At 41.9% G+C, this 27,450-nt stretch overlaps 1 protein-coding gene across 6 annotated transcripts in view; it reads left to right on the top strand.

Annotated features, from left to right (window-relative positions):
* The window catches only part of stxbp5a (syntaxin binding protein 5a (tomosyn)), a 67,667-nt gene that overhangs the window by 38,105 nt on the left and 2,112 nt on the right, over positions 1–27,450 (top strand). For 3 of the 6 annotated variants that reach the window (XM_058056342.1, XM_058056337.1, XM_058056336.1), the window contains 21 exons: positions 6,325–6,388; positions 7,876–7,959; positions 11,638–11,761; positions 12,688–12,766; positions 13,961–14,115; positions 14,768–14,840; positions 14,919–15,066; positions 15,884–15,951; positions 16,983–17,023; positions 17,526–17,746; positions 19,418–19,593; positions 19,685–19,810; positions 20,063–20,214; positions 22,488–22,550; positions 23,406–23,459; positions 25,229–25,279; positions 25,806–26,087; positions 26,186–26,555; positions 26,621–26,786; positions 26,852–26,963; positions 27,030–27,250. In XM_058056342.1, the coding sequence (XP_057912325.1) occupies positions 6,325–6,388; positions 7,876–7,959; positions 11,638–11,761; positions 12,688–12,766; positions 13,961–14,115; positions 14,768–14,840; positions 14,919–15,066; positions 15,884–15,951; positions 16,983–17,023; positions 17,526–17,746; positions 19,418–19,593; positions 19,685–19,810; positions 20,063–20,214; positions 22,488–22,550; positions 23,406–23,459; positions 25,229–25,279; positions 25,806–26,087; positions 26,186–26,555; positions 26,621–26,786; positions 26,852–26,963; positions 27,030–27,250 (2,830 nt within the window). The remainder of the gene's footprint in view (positions 1–6,324; positions 6,389–7,875; positions 7,960–11,637; positions 11,762–12,687; positions 12,767–13,960; positions 14,116–14,767; positions 14,841–14,918; positions 15,067–15,883; positions 15,952–16,982; positions 17,024–17,525; positions 17,747–19,417; positions 19,594–19,684; positions 19,811–20,062; positions 20,215–22,487; positions 22,551–23,405; positions 23,460–25,228; positions 25,280–25,805; positions 26,088–26,185; positions 26,556–26,620; positions 26,787–26,851; positions 26,964–27,029; positions 27,251–27,450) is intronic. The other 3 variants (XM_058056340.1, XM_058056339.1, XM_058056341.1) reach the window with 3 other exon arrangements.

The following is a 27,450-nucleotide window of genomic DNA, read 5'->3' as shown; positions in this document are numbered from 1 at the left end:
GGTTTAAACATGTGTTTGTCCATTCACGTACACATGGTATGTAAACATATGTTTGTCCATTCACGTACACACATAATGTTATCAACTGTCTGTCCACTCACGTACACACAGTATGTAAACATCTGTTTGTCCATTCACATACACACAGTATGTGAACATCTGTCTGTCCATTCACATACACACTGTCTGTCTGTCCATTCATCTAATGTATGTGCATGTATGTTATGTCTGTGCATTCACTCACACTGATTGTGAACATCTGTTTGACCACATACTGTACAATGGCAACCTCTGTTTGTCTATTCACATACACAAATAATCTAAATATGTCCATCCATTCATGTGTGCGTATGACTAACATAACATTTGTCAGTCCATTTAGATACATAGTGCAAAACTACAGTATGTGTCCATTCACATCTGCATATAATACGGTATAATCATCAATTTGCATCAATTTCACATATACACATATCATCATATCACACATATCACATAGTGTGCACGGAAGAAAAAGCTTTCATTTTCTTCCGAGCCTGTCTGGAGGATCCAGCGACACCTGTTATTGCTGTGACACCTCAGAGCCACGAACAGAGAGGATGCAGTGTGACTACAAGTGCTCTCTTAAGTGCAGGGCACCACAAAGTAGAGGCAGAGCTTATCACAGAATATGTGTTGTAAGGTGATGGCCGACGTGTGAGGATGACATGCTTCTTCCTCTCTTTCTGCGCGTGTGCCAGCAGTGCCATCCCTCTCCTATTGTTGTCTTTTAATGATATCATCAGACCACGGCCACACTTTGTTCTACATGAACCGTGTAAAAGATGCAATGAGACTCCTAACTTGGTGTGTGTGCTCACATTAAAGTGTTTGTGTGTGTTGACTTGATTCGTACTGATGGTCAGTGGGCACACAGAGCCGCGCACAAGTGGCAAAAATGTTAAGAGCGTACCATGACACATATTTCACATGAACGCGTTGGCTTTAAGCCTCTGCTCTTCTGTCCCCTTCCATTTGCTGCCGCGCCCCCACTCACGACCCTGAAGCTCATGGACATGAATTTTTCATGCGTTGACGTTTTTTGCTACATGCTGTGTGTATACGTACATACATAGGCTAGGCAACAGGCGCAACTTTTTCCAGCGAGGACCGAATTCTTAAATATGATATTTTGTAAAGCAGCATATTATTATTATTCATTCATTTTGTACCGCTTATCCTCACAAAGGTCATGGGCGGTGCTGGAGCCTATCCCAGCTGTCTTCGGGCGAGAGGCAGGGTACACCCCGGACTGGTGGCCAGCCAATCACAGGGCACATATAGACAAACAACCATTCACACTCACATTCATACCTATGGACAATTTGGAGTCGCCAATTAACCTAGCATGTTTTTGGAATGTGGGAGGAAACCGGAGTACCCGGAGAAAACCCACGCATGCACGGGGAGAACATGCAAACTCCACACAGAGATGGCTGGAATTGAACTTGGGTCTGCTAGCTGTGAGGCCTGCGTGCTAACCACTCATGCAGTGCAGCCATTATTATTATTATTATTATTATTATTATTATTAACAGTAGTAGTATGAATTTTTTTTCCCCATTTTTGCTGTTTTTTTTTATTTTTCAAATATTGCAATCTTCTGCTGAAATAATCTTTGTAAATTTCAGTCCCATAATATTTTGACTTTATTCCCATAATATTATAACTTTTTCACCAACCACATTTTCCAAAAACTTTATTTTGTCTTGCCTCTCCTCATGCACTGATTTATTTTTGGGTTAAAAAAAAAATGCTTCTTCTTAGCTATTTTGAAGTACTAATTGTGCGCTTAGGGGCAACAGCACTCGTTCGCCACAAAATCCACCTGGCAACATATAATGTGAGTCAGGAAAGGCTTTTTCAATTGAGATTCAGTTCTGATGTTTTATGACGAGTCACATGGACAATTTATTGTCTGTATAGTTAATACAGAGCTGATACAATACAGAGAGAACTGAAGCAAAAGCATCGAGGTGACATGAGGCCACATATTGCACATATGACGAGCATGCAGCAACAAGCGGGGTTGCCACGGTAACACTGTCATGGTGACTTTTCGTGTCATCCCTCCGCCCCCCCGGCGATACCAGATGTTCATGACGTTACCACGTGCATGTTGGTTTATCCTGAAAGCACCCGGCTGATATTTTTACATAGAGCCTACATATCTGGAGTTGAATTGTGTTTACTTGTACTTGCCCCAAAGAACTGTTTGGAAATGTAATGAAGTGTGACTCTTCCTATTGGTTAACCACCTCACCCTGCCACGGCTGCACACCGCCACGCGACTACTTTATAGCGCAGTGAGGCTTTTTTCTGTGCTCGAATGCACACACAATTCCTCACTAATTTTATTAACAACACATCGCTGGATGTGAGGAACTCATGACACAGACGAGAGATTCCGGGCGGTAAATATTTATAACAGGTCGGGTTCTATTTATAGGATCAATAAGGCAAGACGCAAGTGCAGTTGAGCCGTGTCCAAGCCATTTCAAGTAGATAAACTTGCTAATTTACCTTTGGAATTGCATGTGGAACCATCACAACATAATGCATGTATTTAAATACAACAAATACATGTGATTCCTTTTTTGGTTTGTTTGTTTCTACCAATCATATAGTTAGAAACTAAAAAGCTCATCAATAATGAGTCCAATGTGTGGCCCTTTTATTAGAATTTAATTTAAAAAAAGTAAAAGAAAAAAAATGGAAACAAGAATAAAGCCAGAATATTCACAGACAACGAGAAAAAGTTATAATTTTACGAGAATAATGTGATATTATGAGGAAAAATACCCTCATTTTTTGCAATGTAAAGTTGAAACATAGAAGAGAAGTTGTAATATTATGAGACACAAACAAAACAAGAAATAAAGAAAATTAGGTGTGGCTCTAATCTTACAAGAATAAAGTCAAAATATTATGGGAATGAAGTCTGATTTACGAGAAGAAAACTGACAAGAAGAAAATTGAAATAGTTGTAAAATACAAAAAAAAAAAACGGCTGTAATTTAAAGACATTTAAATCAAAACATTCATATTAATTAGGTGTATTCTAAAGAGAAAAAAGTGGTGATTTTACGAGAATAAATACATAATATGAGGAAAAATAACCTAATTTTAATAACATTAAAAATTTAAGTTGTCATTTTTGGAGAATGTTATATTTAGGTCCAATATATTGCTTTTTTGCCAATATCTTGTCCGACTCTCTATTTCCGATACCGATATCAGCCGATACCGATATCTCTAACATGAAATAACTCCTGTGGTGGAATGAACACATACAATGTGTGTTGTATGCAGCATTTTTTAAATATTTTAATATTTTTTTAATATTGGTTGTCATGATCAGATACTGATATCATTACTATTAATAGTAGGAGTATGAACTTTGCTCTTTTCCCCCATTTTTGCTGTTTTTTTAATTTTTCAAATATTGCAACCTTCTGCTGAAATAATCTTTGTAAATTTCAGTCCCATAATATTTTGACTTTATTCCCATAATATTATAACTTTTTCACCAAACACATTTTCCCAAAACTTTATTTTGTCCTGCCTCTCCTCATGCACTGATTTATTTTTGGGTTTAAAAAAAAACAAAACGCTTCTTCTTAGCTATGTTTGGAGTACTAATTGTGCGCTTAGGGGCAACGGCACTCGTTCGCCACAAAATCCATAACATAACATAAAAATGCAATATCAGTTGATATCGCATTTTTATGTTGATATAACTAGGGAATTATCAGTAGTTATATTATGGGTACAAATTATTAATACTACAAGAAAAAAATATTCAAATAAATGTGGGGAAAACAGCTAAAATGGGACAAAAAGATCAAAGCTGATAGTACTAATTGGCTTTCTCAGTTATATCACAAAGCTGAGATGCAGTTTTTGTCTTGAAATCTACTTGTCATATTTCCACCAGTGAGTTGTAAGGGTGCACACAGCATGTGTATATCAGGACCAGAAGCACCTAGCAATCGCAACATGCAATCATTCATTTATATGGACTTCAAACGCTTAACCCTGAGGGCCCGTGTGCACAAACAGCATTCGTATTCGTCTGCCTAATTTACTGTACAAAGATGCTACAACAAGCCTGAGCCTCGCAGGCGGAAAAACAGGGAGCGTTTGTGTCGAAAGTCTTAAAAACAAGGGGAAATAAACCATATGGCACAGGCGGACGAGGCGCATTTGTAATTCAGGGAGAGGGTAATTGATTGTTATGGGTGTATGTTTTACAAAGTGGGTGTTAAGATGCGCCTTAATTGCCGTGCTGCATGTGTGTGTGTGTGTGTGTGTGTGTGTTGCACATGTGTGAAGGCGGCGGAGTGAGATCAGATAAAACACACAAAAAAAAAGCTTCCAGCTGCAGCAGTAATAAGGCTCCAGCACCATCAGGCTAAATATAGACATAACTAACGGAGTGTTAGCTGCCAATACGCATCCTTTTGACTGTTATTCAAAATCTTTCTACCTTTCAAAAGTAGCAGAAATGAAACAAAATGAAAAAGAGCTCTAGAGAAATGTTGTGACTCGAGATGCTCGCCATGGTAAAGCACTTCCTATATCGGCAGCAACTCTTCCATCAAACTAATGTTGTGTAATCAACACACGGTAGCATATCATGCTCTGTCATCGGCTAGCTTAGCCTGATGTGATAGGGTGTGATGTGTTGGTAGAGATTTTGGACCCAATGTTAGCTGTTTTTTTTTTCTCCTGAGGAGTGTCATGAGCAGCATATCATGCATCATCATAGCTTAGCATGGTGTGATGGTAACTCTATTTGTCTACTATTTGTCTACAGACAGGGCCTTCTGTTTTAATTCTTATAGCGAGATATGCGAGACAGCAGCATATCATGCACTTGAATAGTCTTGATAATTAATAATAGTTAATAATAGTTTTGAATAGTTCACTCAAGCAACACATCCGAGTATGCCTGAATGATGGGAAGCCCTGCCAAGCTATAATTGAGAACAGCATATCATGCACTATCATTGGATAGTCTAGCAGGGTGTGATAGGGTCTCAATTTCTATGCAGATTTTTGAAACGTTTGGGTCCAATATCTTCTGTTTTCTTCTTTCTTAGGAATGTAGCGAGCAGCATATGATGCATCATCTTACATAGTTACATAGAGATTTGCAGATTTGTAAAACTTTTGGGACTAAGATCTTCTGTTTTCCATCTCTTGAGTTCAGTGAGGCCGCACGGTGGGCAAGTGGTTAGCGCGCAGACCTCACAGCTAGGAGACCAGGGTTCAATTCCACCCCTCGGCCATCTCTGTGTGGAGTTTGCATGTTCTCCCCGTGCATGCGTGGGTTTTATCCGGGTACTCCGGTTTCCTCCCACATTCCAAAAACATGCTAGGTTAATTGGCCACTCCAAATTGTCCATAGGTATGAATGTGAGTGTGAATGGTTGTTTGTCTATATGTGCCCTGTGATTGGCTGGCTGGCGACCAGTCCAGGGTGTACCCCGCCTCTCACCTAAAGACAGCTGGGATAGGCTCCAGCACCCTCCACGACCCTCGTGAGGAAAAGCGGTAGAAAATGAATGAATGAATGAATGAGTTCAGTGAGGTATAGTGGCGAACAGCATATCATGCACTATCGCTAGCTTAGTGGGATGTGCTAGCACCTCAATTCTGTACTGCATAGATATACAGTATCATGAACATCTGAAGGATGCCCAGTGGACTACATCATCTACGTTTGCAGAAGGGCAATGAGTTTCCTAAATATAAAAAAAACAAAAAAACAGCACAACACCAGGATGCTTCCACTTTTAAAACATTGTTTTATCAGCTTGGACCTTTTCTAAAACACGCAGCCCTTCCTTGTTCTTTTGTCTTCAAGGGTGTTCTTTCCCTCGCTCACTGGGATGAGAGCGATGTGTCAGCGTCTGTGACCTTGCCCAATGCCCCTCATCCTTCATTGTGTCTTCCAACGGGGAGGAGGTTTGGTCCAGTTGAGGATGAGGGAGGAAAAAAAGACTTTCTCATTTATGCTGATATTCAAATCCTATCACCAGCATGCATTTATAGCCACTAGGGACGACAGATCTTCAGAGCCGTCCATCACAAAGTTCAGAGAGCCTTGCCGGTGACTGACAGCTCTGTCCACACCAGCACATTTCCTCCACAGGTTCACAGACACTTGCTCTTGCTCTCCTTTTAACCCTTTGCAGCACAATGGGATGTGAGCCATTTAATACCCGATGGAGAAACCATTGCTCAGTGTCTTCTTGTCTCCGTTTGTGTCTCCTGAAGGTCCTCCAAGGCTCACCCTGGACCAGTCGTCCACATCAGTGACAACCCCATGGATGAGGGAAAGGTAAAGAAATCCGGATCACTCTCAAAATTGAATCAGTTCTTCAATATCCAATTTCCGACAATTCCTGAAAATTTCTTCCAAATCCATTCAGAACTTTTCAAGTTATTTTGAAGACAAATAAAGAAAAATGTGGGCGGCATGGCAGTCTAGTGGTTAGCACGCAGACCTCACAGCTAGGAGACCAGGGTTCAATTCCACCCTCTGCCATCTCTGTGTGGAGTTTGCATGTTCTCCCCGTGCATGCGTGGGTTTTCTCCGGGTTCTCCGGTTTCCTCCCACATTCCAAAAACATGCTAGGTTAATTGGCAACTCCAAATTGTCCATAGGTATGAATGTGAGTGTGAATGGTTGTTTGTCTATATGTGCCCTGTGATTGGCTGGCGACCAGTCCAGGGTGTACCCTGCCTCTCGCCCATAGGCTCCAGCATCCCCTGCGACCCTCATGAGGAAAAAGCGGTCGAAAATGAATGAATAAAGAAAAATGTATGCTTGGCGGTCCTGACCCCCCCCTGTATATGGCCAATAGTACGTTCATTTTCTACCACTTTTCCTCACGAGGGTCGCGGGGGGTGCTGGAGCCTATCCCAGCTGTCTTCGGGCGAGAGGCGGGGTACACCCTGGACTGGTCGCCAGCCAATCACAGGGCACATATAGACAAACAACCATTCACACTCACATTCATGGACAATTTGGACAATTTGGAGTCGCCAATTAACCTAGCATGTTTTTGGAATGTGGGAGGAAACCGGAGTACCCGGAGAAAACCCACGCATGCATGGGGAGAACATGCAAACTCCACACAGAGATGGCCGAGGGTGGAACTGAACCCTGGTCTCCTAGCTGTGAGGTCTGCGCGCTAACCACTCGACCGCCGTGCTGCGGCCAATAGTACGTATCATAACTAAATGGATATATGTTTAATGAATCCATGTAATCGGTATCGGCTGATTTCACTCATGGAATCACCAGCATCAAACCCTGATGGGAGCATCCCTACTTTAAACGTTTAATCCCAGAAAGATTCATTCTTCAGAGTCACGGGACGATGATCCGTCATTGCATCAGCGGTGCTTTAATGTGGCGTCAGTAGGGGGGGAAAAAAACGCAGCAGATTATTCCTCCAAGTCTCCAAGCACTGATGAGGACTGACTGGAGCGAGACTGCAGTGAAACCGCTCCATTAATGACTGATTATGCTTTAAAGCGCCGTGTTTATCAGCATCACTTGCCGTGATTCGGTTCTTTATCAGCGCGGCCACCCTTTTTTCTCTACAGTATGGGCATGCTTTGATGGAAAAGACGATTTCCCGTCGCAAAAAAAGTCCCGACTCCAGCTGGGTATTACATGTCGCATGAATGTCCCATGTATCAGCTATTTTTCCTCCCCTCACGGGGTCTTATAACATCTTCTCCCCGTCATCTCCCATCCCTCCCTCTACCTGTCTGCCCCCCCCACCACCCCCCAACCCTGACGCTGTTCCTCTCCAGCTCATAATTGGATTCGAGTCTGGCATCGTGGTCCTGTGGGATCTGAAATCAAAGAAGGCAGACTATCGCTACACTTATGATGAGGTAGGCAAACCTTATTTCCCTTCCTCTTCCGCCAGAGCTTTTCAAGTCATTCTTCCGTATCTTTTAATGCGGAGGCTGGAATTGAAATTACGTATTCATGAACAAATAAGCTGTATAACCGTTTAGTTGACTCCAAGAGCAGCTGGCGTCGGGAAATATATAAATAAGTAAGCGCTTCAATACCTTTTTAAAAGTGATGATTGTACAGAAGGAGGCTTCAGGATGACTTTGTACTTCCTGTTTCATCTCCGAAGGGGTAGAAGGAGACTGTATGGTGCAGAGAAGCAGCTTCGGAGAAGTCTGATGCTTGTTTTTTGTGATGTATGTGTGACTTAGGGGGTGTAGTCATGTCCGAGCATCATTTTCTTAAGTTTCTTCCTGAAGTTATTGTCATCCTTCCTGCAGGCGGCGGAGTCGATCTATAAATAAAAGCAAACACAATAAAATAGAGAGAGTGTCATGACGCTGCCTGTACTTGGGTTCATCGTTATTGGTTTGCTTGCAAAATTGTATTCCTGCTCTTGCATGTGCAATATTTGCCAGGTGTGTTAACTCGGCCCAATGCAAAGTGTGTGTGTGTGTGTGTGTGCGTGCAACGTCTCTGCTGTGTTTGCATGCAGGATTACCCAAAAAAAACACGACTTTGGAAAAAACAAACTAAAAAAGGAGGAAATACTTAAAAATCCTACCCCCTTCTTAACTGAGCCATGTCAATATAGAAATAGAATAAATAGAATATAGAATACTTCATAATGACTCCCTTACTACTCACTACTCACTGTATGACTGTAGTATAACACAATAAATACTAAAATATACACATACTAAAATATAAATGATGTTGTCATAATGTATTACTTATTAATTGTTTTCAATTTAAATAATAATAATAATAATGATATAAAACAATTTAAAATATGTATTTATTTTGAGTTTTGTGATTAAAATACCTAATTCATGAAGGAATAAATGAGTAAATGAATATCATAATATTGATTAAAATGGCACTCATAAGTTGAGCATTTTTAACCTTATTTGGTGACATGGATAAATAAATAATAAATAAATAAAAAACATGTAATAATAATTGTAATAATAATAATAATGACTATTTTTAAATGATGTATTTATGTATGTAATACAATCCCTTGTACATTTTGGATATTTTTCAAGATTATAGTAAAGTAAATATAAAATAAAATGCTTGAATATAAATGTTTGATTATTTACTATATAAATATTCATATTAATTGTTTTTTTATAGAATTTAAATGTATTATTATGGTTTTCTTGATGTATTTTAAGTTGACAATGTCTTTATTTAAGGATGCAGGTGGTACATCCCGGAATTGTCTAATTTTGTGTTTTTTTTTAATGTGTAAAACTTTTTATATATTCTTCGCTATACTTCTATACTGCATCATCAATATTTGAGATGTTTGTCATTATATTGTGCCTTCTTTTGTTTGAATTTTATTTAAACATTGTGCTGTGGGATGATAAAAAATAAACGGCTCCCGGGCTGCATTTTGGACACCCCTTGATAGGAGCCATAGCTTCTTCTCATTCAGTTGTTTGGACGTGTATGACTTTGTAATGCACATTAGCACCACCTACAGGATTGGAGTGGACTATTCTTCATCACTAGCGCTTTGTCCCAAATGCTATGAAAGCTGCTTTTTCATTGGTGGACATTTCATTGGGTGGCGTTTCTGCTGTTGGGTTGCTCATAATCCTTCTCACGGTGCATGTATCATGGATGGGAGAGTAGAGAGGATCTCATTCATAAAAAGCCAGGACGTACTCGCACGCAGTCAACATGGACGTACACGTTTAAGATAATGAGATTATCCTAAGACTCACGCTGGTGGTCTGTGTGCTAGTCTAAGCACGCTGTGATATAAAAGGAAAGAGTGGATTCTCCTCACAAGCATCCCCCCCCCCCCCCCCCCCCCGTTAGATAAGCTAATATCCTCATACTGCTCTCGGGGTATTACGGCCTCCAGTATTGAATCTCCCCAGGGGGGCTTATCTCCGCTCTCCAAAGCCCTGTAGTGACACCTCTCTTGAGACCGGAGGTGGAGTGGGCGGGGACTCTGCTCCGGTTAGGAAACGACCCTTCAGGGCTCTCCTTGCACTCGTAGAACATCTTGTGGTTACCCCCCACCCCCACCCCCCCCAGCCGTTAGAATCCAAATGGAAAGAGAATGGAGTCTGATGTTTTTTCAAGTTGCCAGCTAGCAAGGACACGGAGGGCGATCATTTAACGTATCGGTGCGCCGCATCACCACGCTTTGATTGCCGAATGACCTTTCCTTTGCTGTTATTGTGGACGCGGCCTCCATTAATTACAATAGATGAAGCTATAATGTGTGCATGGACCAAGAACACAAGCTCACCCAAGCCTGATTTTTCAGTATTTACTCCACTTTTTAGTGGCTTTAACAAGCACGTATTGCATCATCACACAGCAACACTTATCCTGCACAAAAAGGAAGAGTAAACCTCAAGAAAATAAAAATGAGAATAAAAGAAATAAAATGAGCGAATACATTATTTCAATAGTAATAATAAAAAGTAATAAGAAATAAATATAAATAAACATACTATTACTATTTTATTGTTTACATGTAAAAAAATTAATAAAAACATAAATGCATAGTAACAATTCCGTAAATTCTAATGTGTTAAGGAAAATTCTTAAAAATATAATACAAAAATAAACAATACATAGAAAAATGAGTACATTAATGCAATAAAAGAAAAATATTATTTTATATATTTTAAAGCAGTTTTTTTATTCTCTCACTCTGTAGTGAGTAAAAATGTATAAAAACTAACCGTTAAATAAAACTAAAAAAAAATAAACAATCACATAATACCAGAAAAAATAATCAGTCTCTGATTATTTTAATACTCCGTCATAACAGGCATTGCCTGAGACAGGTATGAAAATGGGGGGCTTGTGTGACCTTTGGCCTCTCGTAAATTCAGGACTTTTGTTCTCGCAAATTTACGACTTTTTTGTTGTAAATTCATGACTTTATTCTCTTAATATTCTGATTTTTTTTTCTCGTAAATGTATAACTGTATTGTCACAAATTTACGATTTATTCTCAAAATTTCTGATTATTTTACTATGCCATCATAACTGACTGATGTGACCTTTGGCCTTAAACCTTCTCGGAAATTTACCACTTGTTTTCTCGCAAATTTACAACTTTTTTTTGTAAATGTACGACTTTATTCCATTAATATTCACATTTTTTCTCATAAACGTGCCACTGTATTGTCACAAATTTAGGATTTATTCTCAAAATCTCCGTTTATTTTACTATGCCATCATAACTGACTGATGTGACCTTTGGCCTTAAACCTTCTCGGAAATTTACCACTTGTTTTCTTGCAAATTTACGACTTTTTTTCTTGTAAATTTACAACTCTATTCTCATAAATGTATGACCTTATTTTCGGAATCAGAGATTTGTTTCTTCAATAAGTCAATCCAATAAGCGGTTTGCTATGCGGTAGAGTTGATTGTCCATCACAGCGAGTGTGTATGAATATGAATGCGAGTTAAAAAGTCCGGTTGCCTTCTGGCGGCTGCTTTGCAGGGTGAACGAACGTATGACGTGCGTCCTGTTAAAGCGGTCGGCTGACATCCCTGTGGTTTCCTAGGCGATCCACTCGGTTGCCTGGCATCACGAGGGCAAGCAGTTCATCTGCAGTCACTCAGACGGGACGCTGACCATATGGAACGTGAGAGGCCAGGGCAAACCCATACAGACAATCACCCCACACGGTAAGGACGAACATTTGATGCCTTCATCACGCTCCTCCATCGCTCCTCGTCCCCTGGAGAGTCTCCTCACATGCCTTCCTCATAATTGTTCCGAGGATTATTGCCAGTTCAATTATGTTCTCCCTCTGTTTGCTTTGCCGGGTATCTGCATATACATACATTAGCTGCACGCTGCCGCGTTTGCTTTGTTTGTCCCCTCCCTCTCTAACCCCCTCTGGAGCTTCAGGAGAGCCCCTTCAAGGAGCGGTGAAGAAGGAGAGGAACAAAGACAGGAATGAAAGTTTCTAAGCAGCTCCTGGTTATGCTTGTGTTATGGAAAAGGATCTGAGCGCTCTGGCTTTTTAATTACTTGTTTCTCCAAATGCTGCCCGCATAATTACTTTGCTATTTAATGTGCAATTATGCTAATTCCTTTGACAGGTTTAAGCAAGGCTTATGAGTTCTTTAATTCGCTCTTATTTAGAAATACACTTTATTATGAGGTAGGCCACTTTATGTATATTGAGGGACGTAGCGCGTTTTTTCTATCTGCACAGGCCAGCACTGATTTAATTGGAGCTGAATTAAGCGCTAATAAAAAAGCTGCTGTTGTCGTGTGATGGTATTTTAGACTTAGACAGACTCTATCGATCCACAAGGGAAATTGCTTGGTTACAGTTGCTCAATTGCAGAAGACAAAGACACACACTTTTAAATGAAATGCAGTGCAACTTGAATAAGATATAATAAATAAATAGTTGCATATGTACAAATAGTGTGTAAATACAAGTAATTGTAATAATGAGAGCTGGATGGCGTGTGGAACAAATGACATCCTGTAGCGTTCACTGTGGGAACGGAACTGGAGGAGTGCATATAATAAGGATATCAATGGGGGGGGGGCAAGATGGACTCAACTCCAGTCACTTGTTTTTGTTCCGTTTCAGGAAAACAACCCAAGGATGGGAAGAAGCCTGAGCCTTGTAAACCAATTCTCAAAGTGGAGTACAAAACCAGCAGAAATGGGTAAGATCCCAAATATGGCGTTTATTAAAATATATATTTATAACATAATGTGGCTGTTACTGGAAACTGAAACTAAAATCACCATTTTTTGCTGTCATTTTAAAAGAAAATTATAACATTTTCAGGAGGAAGTTTAAAATTATTGATCATAGTAATTATCATTGATAAGAACTTAATTACATTCACATCAGTCATTTAAAACAATGAATTAGTAATTTTTCAATAATAATTTTATTATTATTATTTAAATATTAATCATCAAATTAATATTTAGTTATTTTAAGTTAGTTATTTTAAGACATTTTTGTGACAACCAAGGTTTTGACAACCAATTTTGTGACCATTCAATAATACTTTTATAGCCATTATTATTTGTTATTATGCAGAAAAGCAGTTTTTACAAATCTTGTAATTAGATTTATGAGAGGAAAAAAAATAATAATACAAATGGGTTTTATTAATACGAGAAAAAAAAGTCTTTTTGTGATGATGAAGTAGATACTGCGAGAAAAAGTCCCAATGTTATGAGGATAAAACAGAAATAGTATGAGGGAAAAAAAACATAATTCTACTAGAAAAGATACTACAGTATGACTCCCAATATACTGACCAAAAAAATGTAATACAAAATAAATGAGAGAATATAAATGAGGATAGAGTTAGAAGACTATGAAAAAAGTTAAAATATTGTGAAAATGAAAATGTAATATGAGAAAAAATATGAGGAAAATGTCCTAATATTATGACAAAAGTTGAAATAAGACAAGAAAAAGTCTCAATATCATGATAATAAAATGTAATATAAAAACAAATTCACTATCTATGAGTGTAAAGTTCTAATATTATGAGGAAAAAGACTAAAAATGATGATGGTAAAACAATATTATGAGAAAACTGTAATTTTATGAGGGAAAAAAAATAACATTTTTAGAGAATAAAGTCCTAACACTATGAGAGAACAAGCTAATATCGTAATAACAAATAGATAAAATAGTAATGTTGTGTATGACCATCCCTCACAAAAGAGTGAAACCATTTTTGGATAAATCATTTGGATTCCTACACCTTCCTCTCAGACTACAGCTGTCCTATCTAGTCTTGTAGCATGAAGCAATGAAGAACACAGTCCACAGTGACTGGGATGAATGGGAATCAGGCTGCTGAGTGTCTCTTTGTGTTTGCCACCTTGCCCAGGGAACCCTTTATCATCCTATCGGGGGGTCTGTCCTACGACACGGTGGGCAGGCGGCCTTGTCTGACGGTCATGCACGGGAAGAGCACCGCCGTCTTGGAGATGGACTACCCTATAGTGGACTTTCTCACGCTGTGTGAGACGCCGTACCCTAACGGTCCGTATCACCAAGCAAGCGCCTTTGTGCTTTTTTAATCACGGAATTACACGCCTGCGATGGCCTTCCGTCTAACTGGAATGAGCCTATTTGATGTTAAAACAAGTGTCAGTGGATGCTGGGTAATCTTCTATGTGACGCCTTATGCAGCATCATGTGGCACATATACAGTACAGCTGCAGGACAGATTAGTTACGTAATGGCGACTTCATTATGTCACCGGCAGCCAGCTCATCTCATCTCATCTCATAATACACATCACAATCCAGTGTGTGTATGTGTTAGCATTAATATGCAGACTGATGCGTTCAAGTGGGAGGAAGGGAGACACCAGCATACCAGAAGACACAATAATGTTCAAGGATTATTCACTTAGCAGTGTAAATACTGCATAAATCGCTCTAAATTCAATGTGACACAAGGGTATTTTGCTTCTTCTTTGGCTTTGTTGGCAGAGAACGCTGAATGTGGTGAAAAAGGTGACAACATCGCAAGTGGAAAAAGAAGTTAATAGTAACATTTTCTTTGGAGGCTCCGCAGTATAAGCGATGATGATATGTTCATAACATTTGCTAGCTAGCGTGTGATGGCTGCATGGTGTGTTCGTCTCAAGATATTATATCGTAATGTCATTATTTTCTCCGCTATGCAGATTTTCAGGAACCTTACGCCGTGGTGGTCCTCCTCGAAAAGGACTTGGTGGTGATCGACCTTGCACAAAACGGGTACGTGCAACAGCGCTCCATAATCTTGATGGCACGCACGCCTCTAATAAACGACTTGTAATTAAATTTTTTGAACAGTTACCCCATATTCGAGAACCCCTACCCCCTGACCATCCACGAGTCCCCGGTGACCTGCTGCGAGTACTTCGCCGACTGCCCCGTGGACCTCATACCAGCACTTTACTCTGTAGGCTCTCGACAGAAGCGGCAGGGCTACAGCAAAAAGGTAACTCACTTGCGAATAGTTCTTCTTCTTGGGAGGCTGACATCATTGCAGCGCCCCGGCAGGCAACAATGAATGCTTTGCTTGGACACAATACATTATGGGATATTGTTAAAATAGTATTTAAATTTTAAACTCATATTCGTACTTGTATTGTATATTTCCTAGCTAGTGTTAAGTTGCTGTGTGATGAGTTTAGCTGTCTATCTAAGATCACATGACATGAGTCAGACTGTTATATTATTTTTGACAGCCCTAAACATAACATATCATTCAGCATAACATAACAATGAGTACTACTACTACTCGTTTTTTCGACATTTTCAGAATGCTTCTGACATTGAATTGAACATTCCAGTGAAGCATCATTTCTATGAATGACAAATTTCATGAATGATGTTTGGAATCTGCTGAGAAATAGAAATGTAATGTGCCACATCATTGGTCACATTGTGCTTCCGTACATCCCTCCCAGCCCTTCCAGCTCTTCCAGCAACCCCCCCCCCTCGCTTTATCTGTCCTCGCCCTTGTAGTGGTGTTCTAGCTTTGTGTGGTAAATGTCAGCACGTACTGACCCAAGCGTCTGCTTAGCTCCCTCTTCTTCTCCTCTTGCTCTTAAGCAAACGTCTAGTTGAGCTGCAGGGGTGTTAAGGGGCGGGGGGGAGTAGTCTCACATAAAGATCACCATGAGTCATCCTGGTGGCTTTTTGTGTGTTTTCAAAGACACACACACACATGAAAGTGCATATCACCCACAAGCTGAATCAGTGTTTCCAATGACATGTCATTGTCTGTAATGTCGTATCTGCTTCCTGTCCAGGAGTGGCCTATCAGTGGGGGCAACTGGGGTCAAGGCACACAAAGCTACCCAGAGATCATCATCACAGGGTGAGATATCGCACGTGATTACATGATCACCACCGTGCACCTTTATTAACCGACTCTAAGTACCCTTCTATTTCCTCTGCATTGCCCCGTGTTTTTTTTTTTTTTCTGTCTCCTTTCCTCATACGGTATTCTTGTCCAGCCCCGTCTCGCTCTTTTAAGAGTGCCACCGCTTGCTGAATGTTTGCCTCCCGCTGCAATCAGCCAAATTGGCAGGAAAACAATGAAGAGAGCAGGAGGATAGGAGGAATACAATTGTCTTGTCAATATGATGTACTACTACATTTTGTCGATAATGTATTCATTTTATTTCAATGTTGCTTTTCAGGATTGGCTATGTATGTATGTGCATAGTTGTCCCAAACATTTTACCCATCATTCACAATTATGTGAAACATGAACACATATTTATTTCCCTTTTATGTTCATTATAATACAATAAGGCGGCACGGCGGTCGAGTGGTTAGCCCGCAGACCTCACAGCTTGGAGACCAGGGTTCAATTCCACCCTCGGCCATCTCTGTGTGGAGTTTGCATGTTCTCCCCGTGCATGCGTGGGGTTTTCTCCGGGTACGCCGGTTTCCTCCCACATTCCAAAAACATGCTAGGTTAATTGGTGACTCCAAATTGTCCATAGGTATGAATGTGAGTGTGAATGGTTGTTTGTCTATATGTGCCCTGTGATTGGCTGGCGACCAGTCCAGGGTGTACCCTGCCTCTCGCCGGAAGACAGCTGGGATAGGCTCCAGCAACCCCGCGACCCTTGTGAGGAAAAGCGGTAGAAAATGAATGAATGAATGAATAATACAATAAAGCGAGTTAATATGAGCTAGCTAACAATGCACACCATTGGGACACCTATTTCGACTATGAAGTAGTCTTAAAATAAAACGTTGCATGGTTTGATATACATGCTGTGATCATGTATTAACACGTACAATGATGATAACATGTATAGTTTAATAGTAAAAGTATAATAGCCTTGAAGTACATCATTTTCTTTAATCGCTTCCTGTCGTCTCCCACTTTATTAGGCACGCTGATGGAACGGTGAAGTTTTGGGATGCCTCTGCAAGTAAGTTGACACAGCGGCTTTTGCTGGTACTAGGCAGAATTTCACTCAGTATTGCATCAGAAACTAAATCAGCAGCATTTCGATAATTTAATATATTTTAAAAAAAATGTTAACTGCAAAACAAAATGTTATTGGTAGTGCTGTTATAAGGGTTATTTTTAAAATCAGATTCATCACTGAATTGCTGTGAATTGAATGTAGATGAATCCCGATTAAATATTACAGTACCGCGGTTAATTGCTTCCAAATGTTTAATTAAGAGCAGCGTTTCCAATGAAATGCTGCTGACTGCTGTATTGTCTCTTGATAAAACCGAAAAAGAGAACAAGATGCAGCTTCAGCCTTTTTTTTGCGCTCCAATTCAGCATCCCAACAAGCAATTAAATGCAGGAAAGAAATCTGCTCCCCAGACTGTGTGTGTGCTCTCTTGCCACTTAGCATTTGTGCACGGCTCCTTGTACTGAAAGTGATCCGGCTGTTTTTTTGTGTGTGTTTGCACCAGTAATGCTCCAGGTGCTCTACAAGCTGAAAACAGCCAAGGTGTTTGACAGAAACCGCTCCAAAGAGGACAAGGGCAGCACAGAGGGGTCGGATGAAGACCCCTTCGCCATTCAGCTCATGGCCTGGTGCCCCGAGAGTCGCATGCTGTGTGTGGCGGGCGTGTCGGCAAACATCATCATCTACCGTTTTAGCAAACTGGAAGTAACCACGGAGGTGGTGCAGGTAAGGGGGGGGGGGGTGTCTTTATGCCTTTCCACACACAAATGCTGAGCCAAGATAGTCCCTGTGGATGACAGTATGGTTGCCATGCCAACAGACAGCAGTGAGGAGGCAAAGCTAGATAATCATTATAATCTGCCTTGATGGCGACTTACGGGGGTGTAGTGACTCACTGTTTAGTGACATAAAGCGAAGTGCTGTTTAATCTTGCGCACCCTTGCTCTCTTTTTTTTTTTTTTGAGCGTCTTTGTGTATTCCTACTAATGGCGCCATTTGTTTGTGCCAACGCCGCGGTGCCTCGTGCGTTTGTTGCACTTGTCAAAGTCGACGGCACTCTCCTGTCAATCATCAAACGACGTAGGCGTCGCCGTGATGTGTTACTTCCTCACGGGGCCCGCTGATGAATTTTGATGACTGCGGGCTGGCAGCAGACTTAGTGCTTTCTACTAAACTGAACACACTCAAATGCTAACTGTTCCCATGCATGTGTATTGTACAATAGTGCAGCAACACAACCGCTGTTGCCATAGCGATTCATTGTGACCATTCACTCATTCATTTTCTACCGCTTTTCCTCATGAGGGTCGTGGGGGGTGCTGGAGCCTATCCCAGCTGTCTTCGGGCGAGAGGCGTTGTACACCCTGGACTGGTGGCCAGCCAATCACAGGGCACATATAGACAAACAACCATTCACACTCACATTCATACCTATGGACAATTTGGAGTGGCCAATTAACCTAGCATGTTTTTGGAATGTGGGAGGAAACCGGAGTACCCGGAGAAAACCCACGCATGCTCGGGGAGAACATGCAAACTCCACACAGAGATGGCCGAGGGTGGAATTGAACCCTCCTAGCTGTGAGGTCTGCGCGCTAACCACTCGACCTCCGTGCCCCCCCGTTGTGACCATGTATTTTCTTATTTATTATAAATGTAATAGTTTTCATAGTTAAAGCGTTTAAAAAACTGTTAACAGCCTTCTAAATACAGTTTTTAACATTATTAGAGCCCTCTAAAAATGAAATAACTGCCCTATAGTCACCTGAACCGTTGTATTACTCAATATAGTAGACATAATATGAGAAAACTAAATATAATATACATAATATAGATTAATAAATGTTAGCATTGGGAGATTTCCTTGCTGCTGTTCTTTTTTTTACAGTACTGCGGGATGCTAAAAACCATAGAATGGACTTCTAAGCTGAGTCGTGTCCAGACAAATGAGAAATAAAGCAACACGCCACTCAAAGAAATTAGAGACACTTTGTCATTCAATATCTTTGGAACATGTGTCTAAATTTTTGAATGGTACTGTGTCATAGTTTTACTGTAATAATGTAAATATTGTATTGTAATATATATCATTTTAATTCAGACCATTTTTTATTCTTTACAAAAATGACAAATTGTATATTATAGTGGTACCTTGGTTAACATTCGCCCCAGTTAGTGTGTTTTTTGGTTACCATCCAAAATGTTTGCAAATAATTTGCATTGGCTTGCGTTCGCTCGCTTGTATTATATTAGCATCCATGTCCAGAAGGTTAGAGCCCTTGGAGAAATTAACCTAGAGTTGGCTGGAGATGGGTTGGTCATTTTAGAACATTCTGTAGATCTTTCCTCCAAACAGGTTGAAACATTCTTCTATGTGAATTTGTCATTGTTATTTAGCTATTAGAAGTGCGGATGCAGTACGAGTTGAACGACATCGAGTCTCCAGAGGGCGGAGGCGGGGAGCACACGTCAGCGCACCCGACCCCCGGCGCCTCCCCGCAGACGAGCGGCCCGCCTTCCCACCCTTCCACCAGTAGCAGCAACTCTGATGGAAGCAACATACCGTGCCTCAAGTGAGCTACGACAGGAGCGACGTACAATCACGTTTCCTCATCATCTGCCGTTTCGTCATTCTCATCGCGTTCTATCGGCTGGTCCTTGCAGGGTGCGCAGCGCTCAGCTGAAACAGTCTCCAGGTTACCAGGTCGACTTGGTGGTGCAGTTAGTGTGGGTGAGCGGAGAGCCTCCTCAGCAGATCACAAGCCTGGCGCTCAATTCCTCCTACGGCCTGTAAGTCAACACTATCCACTCTCCGGACAAAACTATCGGGACGCCTGGCCACTTACACTTAAAGGAGTGATAGATTGTGATGTTAAAACTACAGTGACAAACTAATGAAGATAAACTGAGCTTCAAAAAATGCCGCGTTGCTGTTTGCTGACAGTACCAAGCACCGCTGTCAGCAAGATGGATGCGCTCCCAAATGAAAATAACATCACTGTACTTTTCTTTCACTCTCTGCATCTTAACCTTCCTCCTCAGAGTGGTGTTTGGTAACAGCAATGGCCTGGCGGTGGTGGACTACATCCAGAAGACAGTAGTGCTAAACCTGGCCACAGTGGAACTGTACGGCTCCAACGACCCGTACCAGAGACAACCACGCTCGCCTAGAAAGTCCAGACAACCCTCTGGAGGTAATCTAATTCACTTCACTTCATACAATAAGTGAAATTAAATAATGGCAGAAGAGTAATAGATGTTATCATAATAGATTATTAATATACTTTTATTATAATATATTTAATACATTGTTTTTATTTTGTTCTAATATCTAACATGAATTCTAACATGAATCAATTGCTTGAACATGATGTCCTGGTGACCAGTCCAGGGTGTACCCCGCCTCTCACCCAAAGTCAGCTGGGATAGGCTCCAGCATACCCCAACAAAAGTGGCGCTGATTTTATTTTATTTTAATTTCTTGGTAGAATTGTGGGCGGCACGGCGGTCTTGTGGTTAGCACACAGACCTCACAGCTAGGAGACCAGGGTTCAATTCCACCCTCGGCCATCTCTGTGTGGAGTTTGCATGTTCTCCCCGTGCATGTTCTCTCCGGGTACTCCGGTTTCCTCCCACATTCCAAAAACATGCTAGGTTAATTGGCCAAATTGTCCATATGAATGTGAGTGTGAATGGTTGTTTGTCTATATCTCCCCTGTGATTGGCTGGCGACCAGCCCAGGGTGTACCCCGCCTCTCGCCCAAAGACAGCTGGGATAGGCTCCAGCACCCCCGCGACCCTCATGAGGAAAAAGCGGTAGAAAATGAATGAATGGTAGAATTGTAGTTTCTGTGAGAGTTTTACTGCTGTAAGTTTAAAAACCTGTCCGCTGATGTCATGATTGGGTAAAATCATAATAGTCTAGTCATGCTATGAAGCATGTTTAGTAGCCAATGTCACTGCAACAAGCATCACGGTGACTGTGCAAGATCGGTGTGTCTGTCTTCAATGTGGACACACTGCCACCTTGTGTTAGATCATTGAAGTGCATGGAAATATTAGAAGACGCCACCTGCACACTAGCAAAAAAAAAAGTTTGATGATGGATGAAGTGGTAATGTGTGTGAGTGCACATAAAATAACACACACACAAGGGGCCACATATTTACAAACACACACACACACACATGGAGCATCTGGTGTCAGTGAGTGTTGAGCAGTGGGCTGGCACCTGTCAGAGCTTGGCGAGGGTGAGGGGTAATCAGACGTCCAGCTGTGCTTCACTGCCAGCAGACTGTTGCCCTGCTTGGCCTTCTGCCTCATTGGACCACAACACACACACACACACACACACTAGTGAAGAACCATTAAAATAATGCTAAAGCTTCCTTGAATGCACACACTTTCTATGTAGCCCTTTTTACCCGTCATCACAACAGTCTGGTATGGTTACGTCATTTTACTACATGAGCAATATGTTCCATTTCTATGGTTATCATCACATTGTCCCCGTTTTCCATGCCGCTAATCCTCACTAGGGTTGCGGGGCCATGCTGGAGCTGATCCCAGCGGACATTGGGCGAGAGGCGGGGTACACCCTGGACTGGTCGCCAACCAATCACAGGGCACACATAGATTCATATATGGACAACTTAACATGTATGTTTTTGGGATGTGGGAGGAAACTGGAGAAAACGCAACATTCAAACTCCACACACTGATGCCCATATGGGGAATCGAACCTAAATCTTCCCATTCTCCTGACTGTGTAGCCAAGATGCTAACCACTCACACACTGTGCTGCCATGAGAAAAACAAAAACAAGAAAAAGCATGGTTTAACGCCCAACTTTCGCTTTTTTGTGTGGAAAATGATCTCCAAATTTGCGCAGGCCTCACAGCTAGGAGACCCGAGTTCAATTCCACCCTCGGCCATCTCTGTGTGGAGTTTGCATGTTCTCCCCGTGCATGCGTTGGTTTTCTCTGGGTACTCCGGTTTCCTCCCACATTCCAAAAACATGCTAGGTTAATTGGCGACTCCAAATTGTCCATAGGTATGAATGTGAGTGTGAATGGTTGTTTGTCTATATGTGCCCTGTGATTGGCTAGCCACCAGTCCAGGGTGTACCCCGCCTCTCGCCCGAAGACAGCTGGGATAGGCTCCAGCACCCCCTGCGACCCTCGTGAGGATAAGCGGTAGAAAATGAATGAATGAATGAATGACCTCCAAATTGGTCCATCTCCAAAGTTTGACTTCTCTGAAAGCAGAAATAATCTGTTTCAAGGTCAAACTTGGCATCTTCAAACCTTTATTCACTGGACAGGTCATTTTATTACAGGACATTTTAACATTTTTAAACTGTTACACAAGTGTAAACAGTTCAACCACTGATCATTACTGATTATTTGTTTTTTCAACATGGACACCCAATCCCACAGACCTATTTACTCTACCTATTTGCTCTCAGGACTGTGCGACATCAACGAGGGGTCGGCCACATCAGAGGACCGCTGCAAGTCTCCTACTTCAGGTAGTATGTCCTTATGATACTATATGAAGTACATCTACACGGCATTTACCATGCAGCTTCTATTACAATGCTTGCTAAAGACGGAGGCCCGTTTTCCAAATAAAGTTTTATTTTATTGTAATTGTGGCTCACCTAACCGGAAGACTGCTTTTATATCTCTTTCAACGCCTCTCATTCTGTTTCACTTTTCTATTGACTGCTCTGCTTGAACATTGTACTGTTAAAGCTTTGTGAATGTTTCTCCCCCGTTGCTGCTCTTTCTTTCTTTCTTTTTCTCCATTATGCAGAGCTCAATAGGCAGGAATAAATAGGAAAAGTGTGCAATAGACTGGAAACACATCCAGGCTCTGTGATGCAAACAATTAGGCAATGATGAGCGGCTAGAGCCACTGTAAGATCCACAACATTAAAATATAATTAAGTGTGGGGAAAAAAAAAAAAAAATTACCACTCAAATTGACTTTTTGATAATTTTTTTTACAAATGGTGCACCCTTCGTATGTGGCCAGTCAAAATATTTTGACCAAAAACGTACAAGAATATTTTTTAAAGGAAAATGAGCAAGATTTTGTCACCTATAACATAAGGACGTAAATATGTCTTAAGAAATCTTAATTGAATTTACTTGTGAGACAGCGCCCTCTACTGGATTCATAGCTGCAGCACTTCTCTTTCCTCCATGCACCATTAGGTTACCGTATTTAAAAAAACTTAAAAGCATAGAAAAGAAATCCACAAATCTTCGGGGTCGAGAACGCCGAACAGGATGTTAAAAGTGGGCGCCTGTATGTAAAGACAAGCTAAAGAATGTCTCTAACTTGACTTCTCCCTCCCCATCCTTTACACTCCCTAAAGTGTTGATGTCAAACAGCAATCTCCAACAGTTCTACAATGGAGGTGGTAGAGGAGGTAAGATTGGCCAAAGACTTTCATGAGAGGGACAACAGTGGTCCGCATTTGTCTCCCCCTCCTGTCTCTGTTGTCCTCCATGTCACCATAGTGGCATTTAATGGTCTTTTAGTCGATATCTGATTAGCCTCTGTTCCCAATTGTGGCATCATAAAGATGCTAACAATTGAAATAGATGAGGGAAGGAATGGCTCGTGGATGGAGCAGAGGCTAATCTAGAAGCTAGGTGGCAGCGTGGCTACACGTTAGCACTGCATGCTACATGTATGTAGCACGAGCGTCGCATTATGTCCATGTGCCTGCGTCCGCCATGTGTCCCGATGTCCTCCACGGTGATTGGAGTCTTTTATGTCCATGATGTCGTTAAAGCAAGCCAGCCCATCTTATCCCAACACTGAACGGTGCGTGTGTCTAAAGTCAAGTTGTCTTTTATCACTTATTTGACCTTATTCATACTGGTCTGTATATAATAATAATAACTATGGCGGTGCTGGTGTTTTTATGTGAAGGACCATATTTGGTAAAAAGTCAATATGGACACCACACATATCACTGTAAGGCAATACCATGTGACTCCCTCCAGCCAATCAGCAAAGAGAGGTAGGGAAACCGTAAATAACGAAAGTGATTTTTTTTAACCTATTTATTATAAATTAAGAAGAAAAAAATAAACGTATACATTGAAATGAAAGAAATATTAACATTCAAAAATTATTGTCTCATGTAATTGATATTATATTTTTACAATTTAATTAATGGAAAATGTAAAAGTATTTTACCATGTTATTAATTCATTCATTCATTTTCTACCGCTTTTTCCTCACAAGGGTCGCGGGGGATGCTGGAGCCTATCCCAGCTGTCTATGGGCGAGAGGCGGGGTACACCCTGAACTGGTCGCCAGCCAATCACAGGGCACATATAGACAAACAACCATTCACACTCACATTCATACCTATGGACAATTTGGAGTCGCCAATTAACCTAGCATGTTTTTGGAATGTGGGAGGAAACCGGAGTACCCGGAGAAAACCCACACATGCACGGGGAGAACATGCAAACTCCACACAGAGATGGCCGAGGGTGGAATTGAACCCTGGTCCCGCCGTGCCGCCTCATGTTATTAATTGAATGACATATTTTGACACAAAACTTTAAATGTATTTTTTTAAATAAAATGTACAAAATAATCATAATCTAACAATACAAATATAGAAGCCATGGAAAAATGCATGATATATTCACTGTTTTATATTTTCTTAATAATCTTGAATTATTTATTTGACTTGCAGTTGACAGTTACTAAAGAAGGTAATCTAGGGCAACCATGGCAACAACGGAGCACACGAGAAAGTGACAGCACAGACATAAATCAATATAATATACATAGTTCCAGCTCGCCCTTTGGTCGTCTTTTCCACCGTGTGTTTCTCCGTGTGTTGTTTACTATGTGCCCTGTCCTTGTTTCGGGTGCATGCTGCTGTGGCATGATCACCTTCAATGACACCGCACTTTCGTTGCGTCTACTTCCCGGAGCATTGTACTACCTCAGAGGTGTCGTTCCCTTTTTGTCCCGTGTGTCACAGCATGCCTCGGGGACGTCTCTGACTTGAGTCTTCTGTCCTGTGTACAGCATTCGGACATCTTTCCTGTCCGCCAAACAATCTCCAGGCTCCTACATGTCTTTTCAGCTGTCCTGGAGCTTTGCATGGCATCGTGTTTGAGCTTTAGACGTGTGCTTTTGTAAAGAGGGATGTTCTCTTTTTTCCAGCAAAGATGTCACGGAAATTAAGCTTGCCTACTGAGCTAAAGCCAGACTTGGGTAAGCCTTGACTTCGTGTCTCCAAACAGACTTGCTATTATATGCAGTGCTACCACATTGCCCATTGAGAAGGCAGCCTCCGAATGGGCACAATGTTCTTTTTGAGTTTGCACGAGATCACAGTGGCACTGATCTGTCCCCACTGAAATCCACTGAGACAATATTTGGACTGAAAAATAAAATGTCAGTGATTCCACCAGAGAGGTCAGTGGCGCTAAGCTTCAGTCTGCACACTCCCATCGGCGCTCTGTAACTTCTGCTTTCTCTGCTGTCTTCTCCATGTGCTTTCTTTACTGCCTCTGTATTACATATTAAGTAGCCCAACCTCATGGATGGAGAAAAGACGTCACATAGGGCACAGAAGTAGGACAAAATATGGGCGTTGACAGTAATTCAAAGACACTTTAAGGATTTAGTGATCTCTTGACACACTTAAGGAATCTTGTATAAAGTGTCCCAATATTTCATTATCTGTGGGTGTATTTGCACTGCAGGTTCTTTACCTTTCTGTCCTTTCCTCTCACTGTCCTCTTGTCTGTATGCCCGCCCCGGGGTGCCAACCCTCTAGACCACCGGGACAACTCCTTCAGTCGCTCGCGCTCGTCCAGCGTCACCAGCATCGACAAGGAAGCAAAAGAAGCCATCCACTCCTTCCACTTCTGCGAGATATTTGCCCGTAAGGGGGACAGCACTTTATCGCCTTGCCTGTTTGTGGGCACCTCCCTGGGCACCGTGCTGGCGCTGGCCCTCACGCTGCCACCTGCTGGGGAGCAGAGGCAACTACAGCCTGTCATACTTTCACCCACAGGTAACAACACAGTTGTTTTGGTAACCTTAAAGCTTTTCATAAATGTTGGTAGCACCCCTAACGATGATAAAGGTCTGACCTGACCTGGTCCTCCTTAGGCATGTTGATCCGACTCAAGGGCAGCATCTTGCGGCTGGCCTTCTTGGACTCCGCCGGTTCGCTTTTGCCCCCCGCGTTTGACCCCTGGTTCGAACCTAATGTCTCGGCGGATGGCGAGGAACGAGAAAAGGTCCGCAAGCGTCGCCCCGTCTCGGTGTCTCCTTCCAGTTCGCAGGACCTGAACGAGGGCCAGTACGCTGTGGTGTGCTCTGAAAAGCAGGCCAAGGTGCTTTCCCTGCCCACCCAGACGTGCATCTACAAACACAGCATCACAGAGACCTCCTTCATCTTACGTGCTGACGTGGTCCAGATGAGCCAGGGAGTGTGCTTGGCCTGTTTCTGTGCCAACGGCCACATCATGACCCTCAGGTGAGAAGCAGTGGAGTCCGTTGGTTCGAGACCACTTTGAACAATTTCCCTGTTCTTTGGTGTAGTTTACCAGGACTGAGACCCCTCATGGACGTCAACTACCTGCCTCTGACAGACATGAGGATAGCCAGGACCTTCTGCTTCACCAACCTGGGCCAGACCATGTACATGTGCTCCCCCACTGAGGTCCAGAGGATCACGTACAGTCAGGACACCTGTGAGAACCTACAGGTAAGGCCCACAGTGTAGCAGATCACAAGAAGAGCAGTAATAGTCAAGGTTTGTGCTTGCTGCAGGAAATGCTTGGTGAATTGTTTACACCAGTGGAGACACCAGAGGCACCCAACAGAGGGTTCTTCAAGGGTCTCTTTGGGGGAGGAGCACAATCCCTGGACAGAGAGGAGCTATGTACGTAAAATGGACAGACGCCCATTGTGCCGGTTTCTCATTTTCCTTTCTGTCTTCCATACTCAGTCGGCGAGTTAGCAGCAGGGCGAGCATCCCGAAGCCTGGCCCAGCACATCCCAGGGCCGGGCGGCATCGAGGGCATGAAGGGGGCGGCTTCGGGTGTGGTGGGAGAGCTGGCGCGTGCTCGGATAGCACTGGACGAGCGGGGGCAGAAACTGGGCGAGCTGGAGGAGAGGACGGCTGCCATGATGGCCAGCGCTGACTCCTTTTCCAAGCACGCACATGATGTAAAATATAACAATATTCACACTTCTAATTTCATGTTTTTTTCCAAAATATATTCATTAATAAATCATGTTGTTCTGTGGCTGAATATGGCCTGGTTAAAAAATCATATTCAAGCTAATGTTAGTAATTTTTTTGCCTAAATTGAGCATTTTCAAGCATAAAAATGGCTAGTTTTTGTTTTTTAGTTTACTTAGTACTA

The sequence above is a fragment of the Doryrhamphus excisus genome, chromosome 19 (genome assembly GCF_030265055.1).
Source record: "Doryrhamphus excisus isolate RoL2022-K1 chromosome 19, RoL_Dexc_1.0, whole genome shotgun sequence".
In the NCBI taxonomy this organism is placed as follows: Eukaryota; Metazoa; Chordata; class Actinopteri; order Syngnathiformes; family Syngnathidae; genus Doryrhamphus; species Doryrhamphus excisus.
This window is presented reverse-complemented; position numbering and strand designations above follow the sequence as displayed.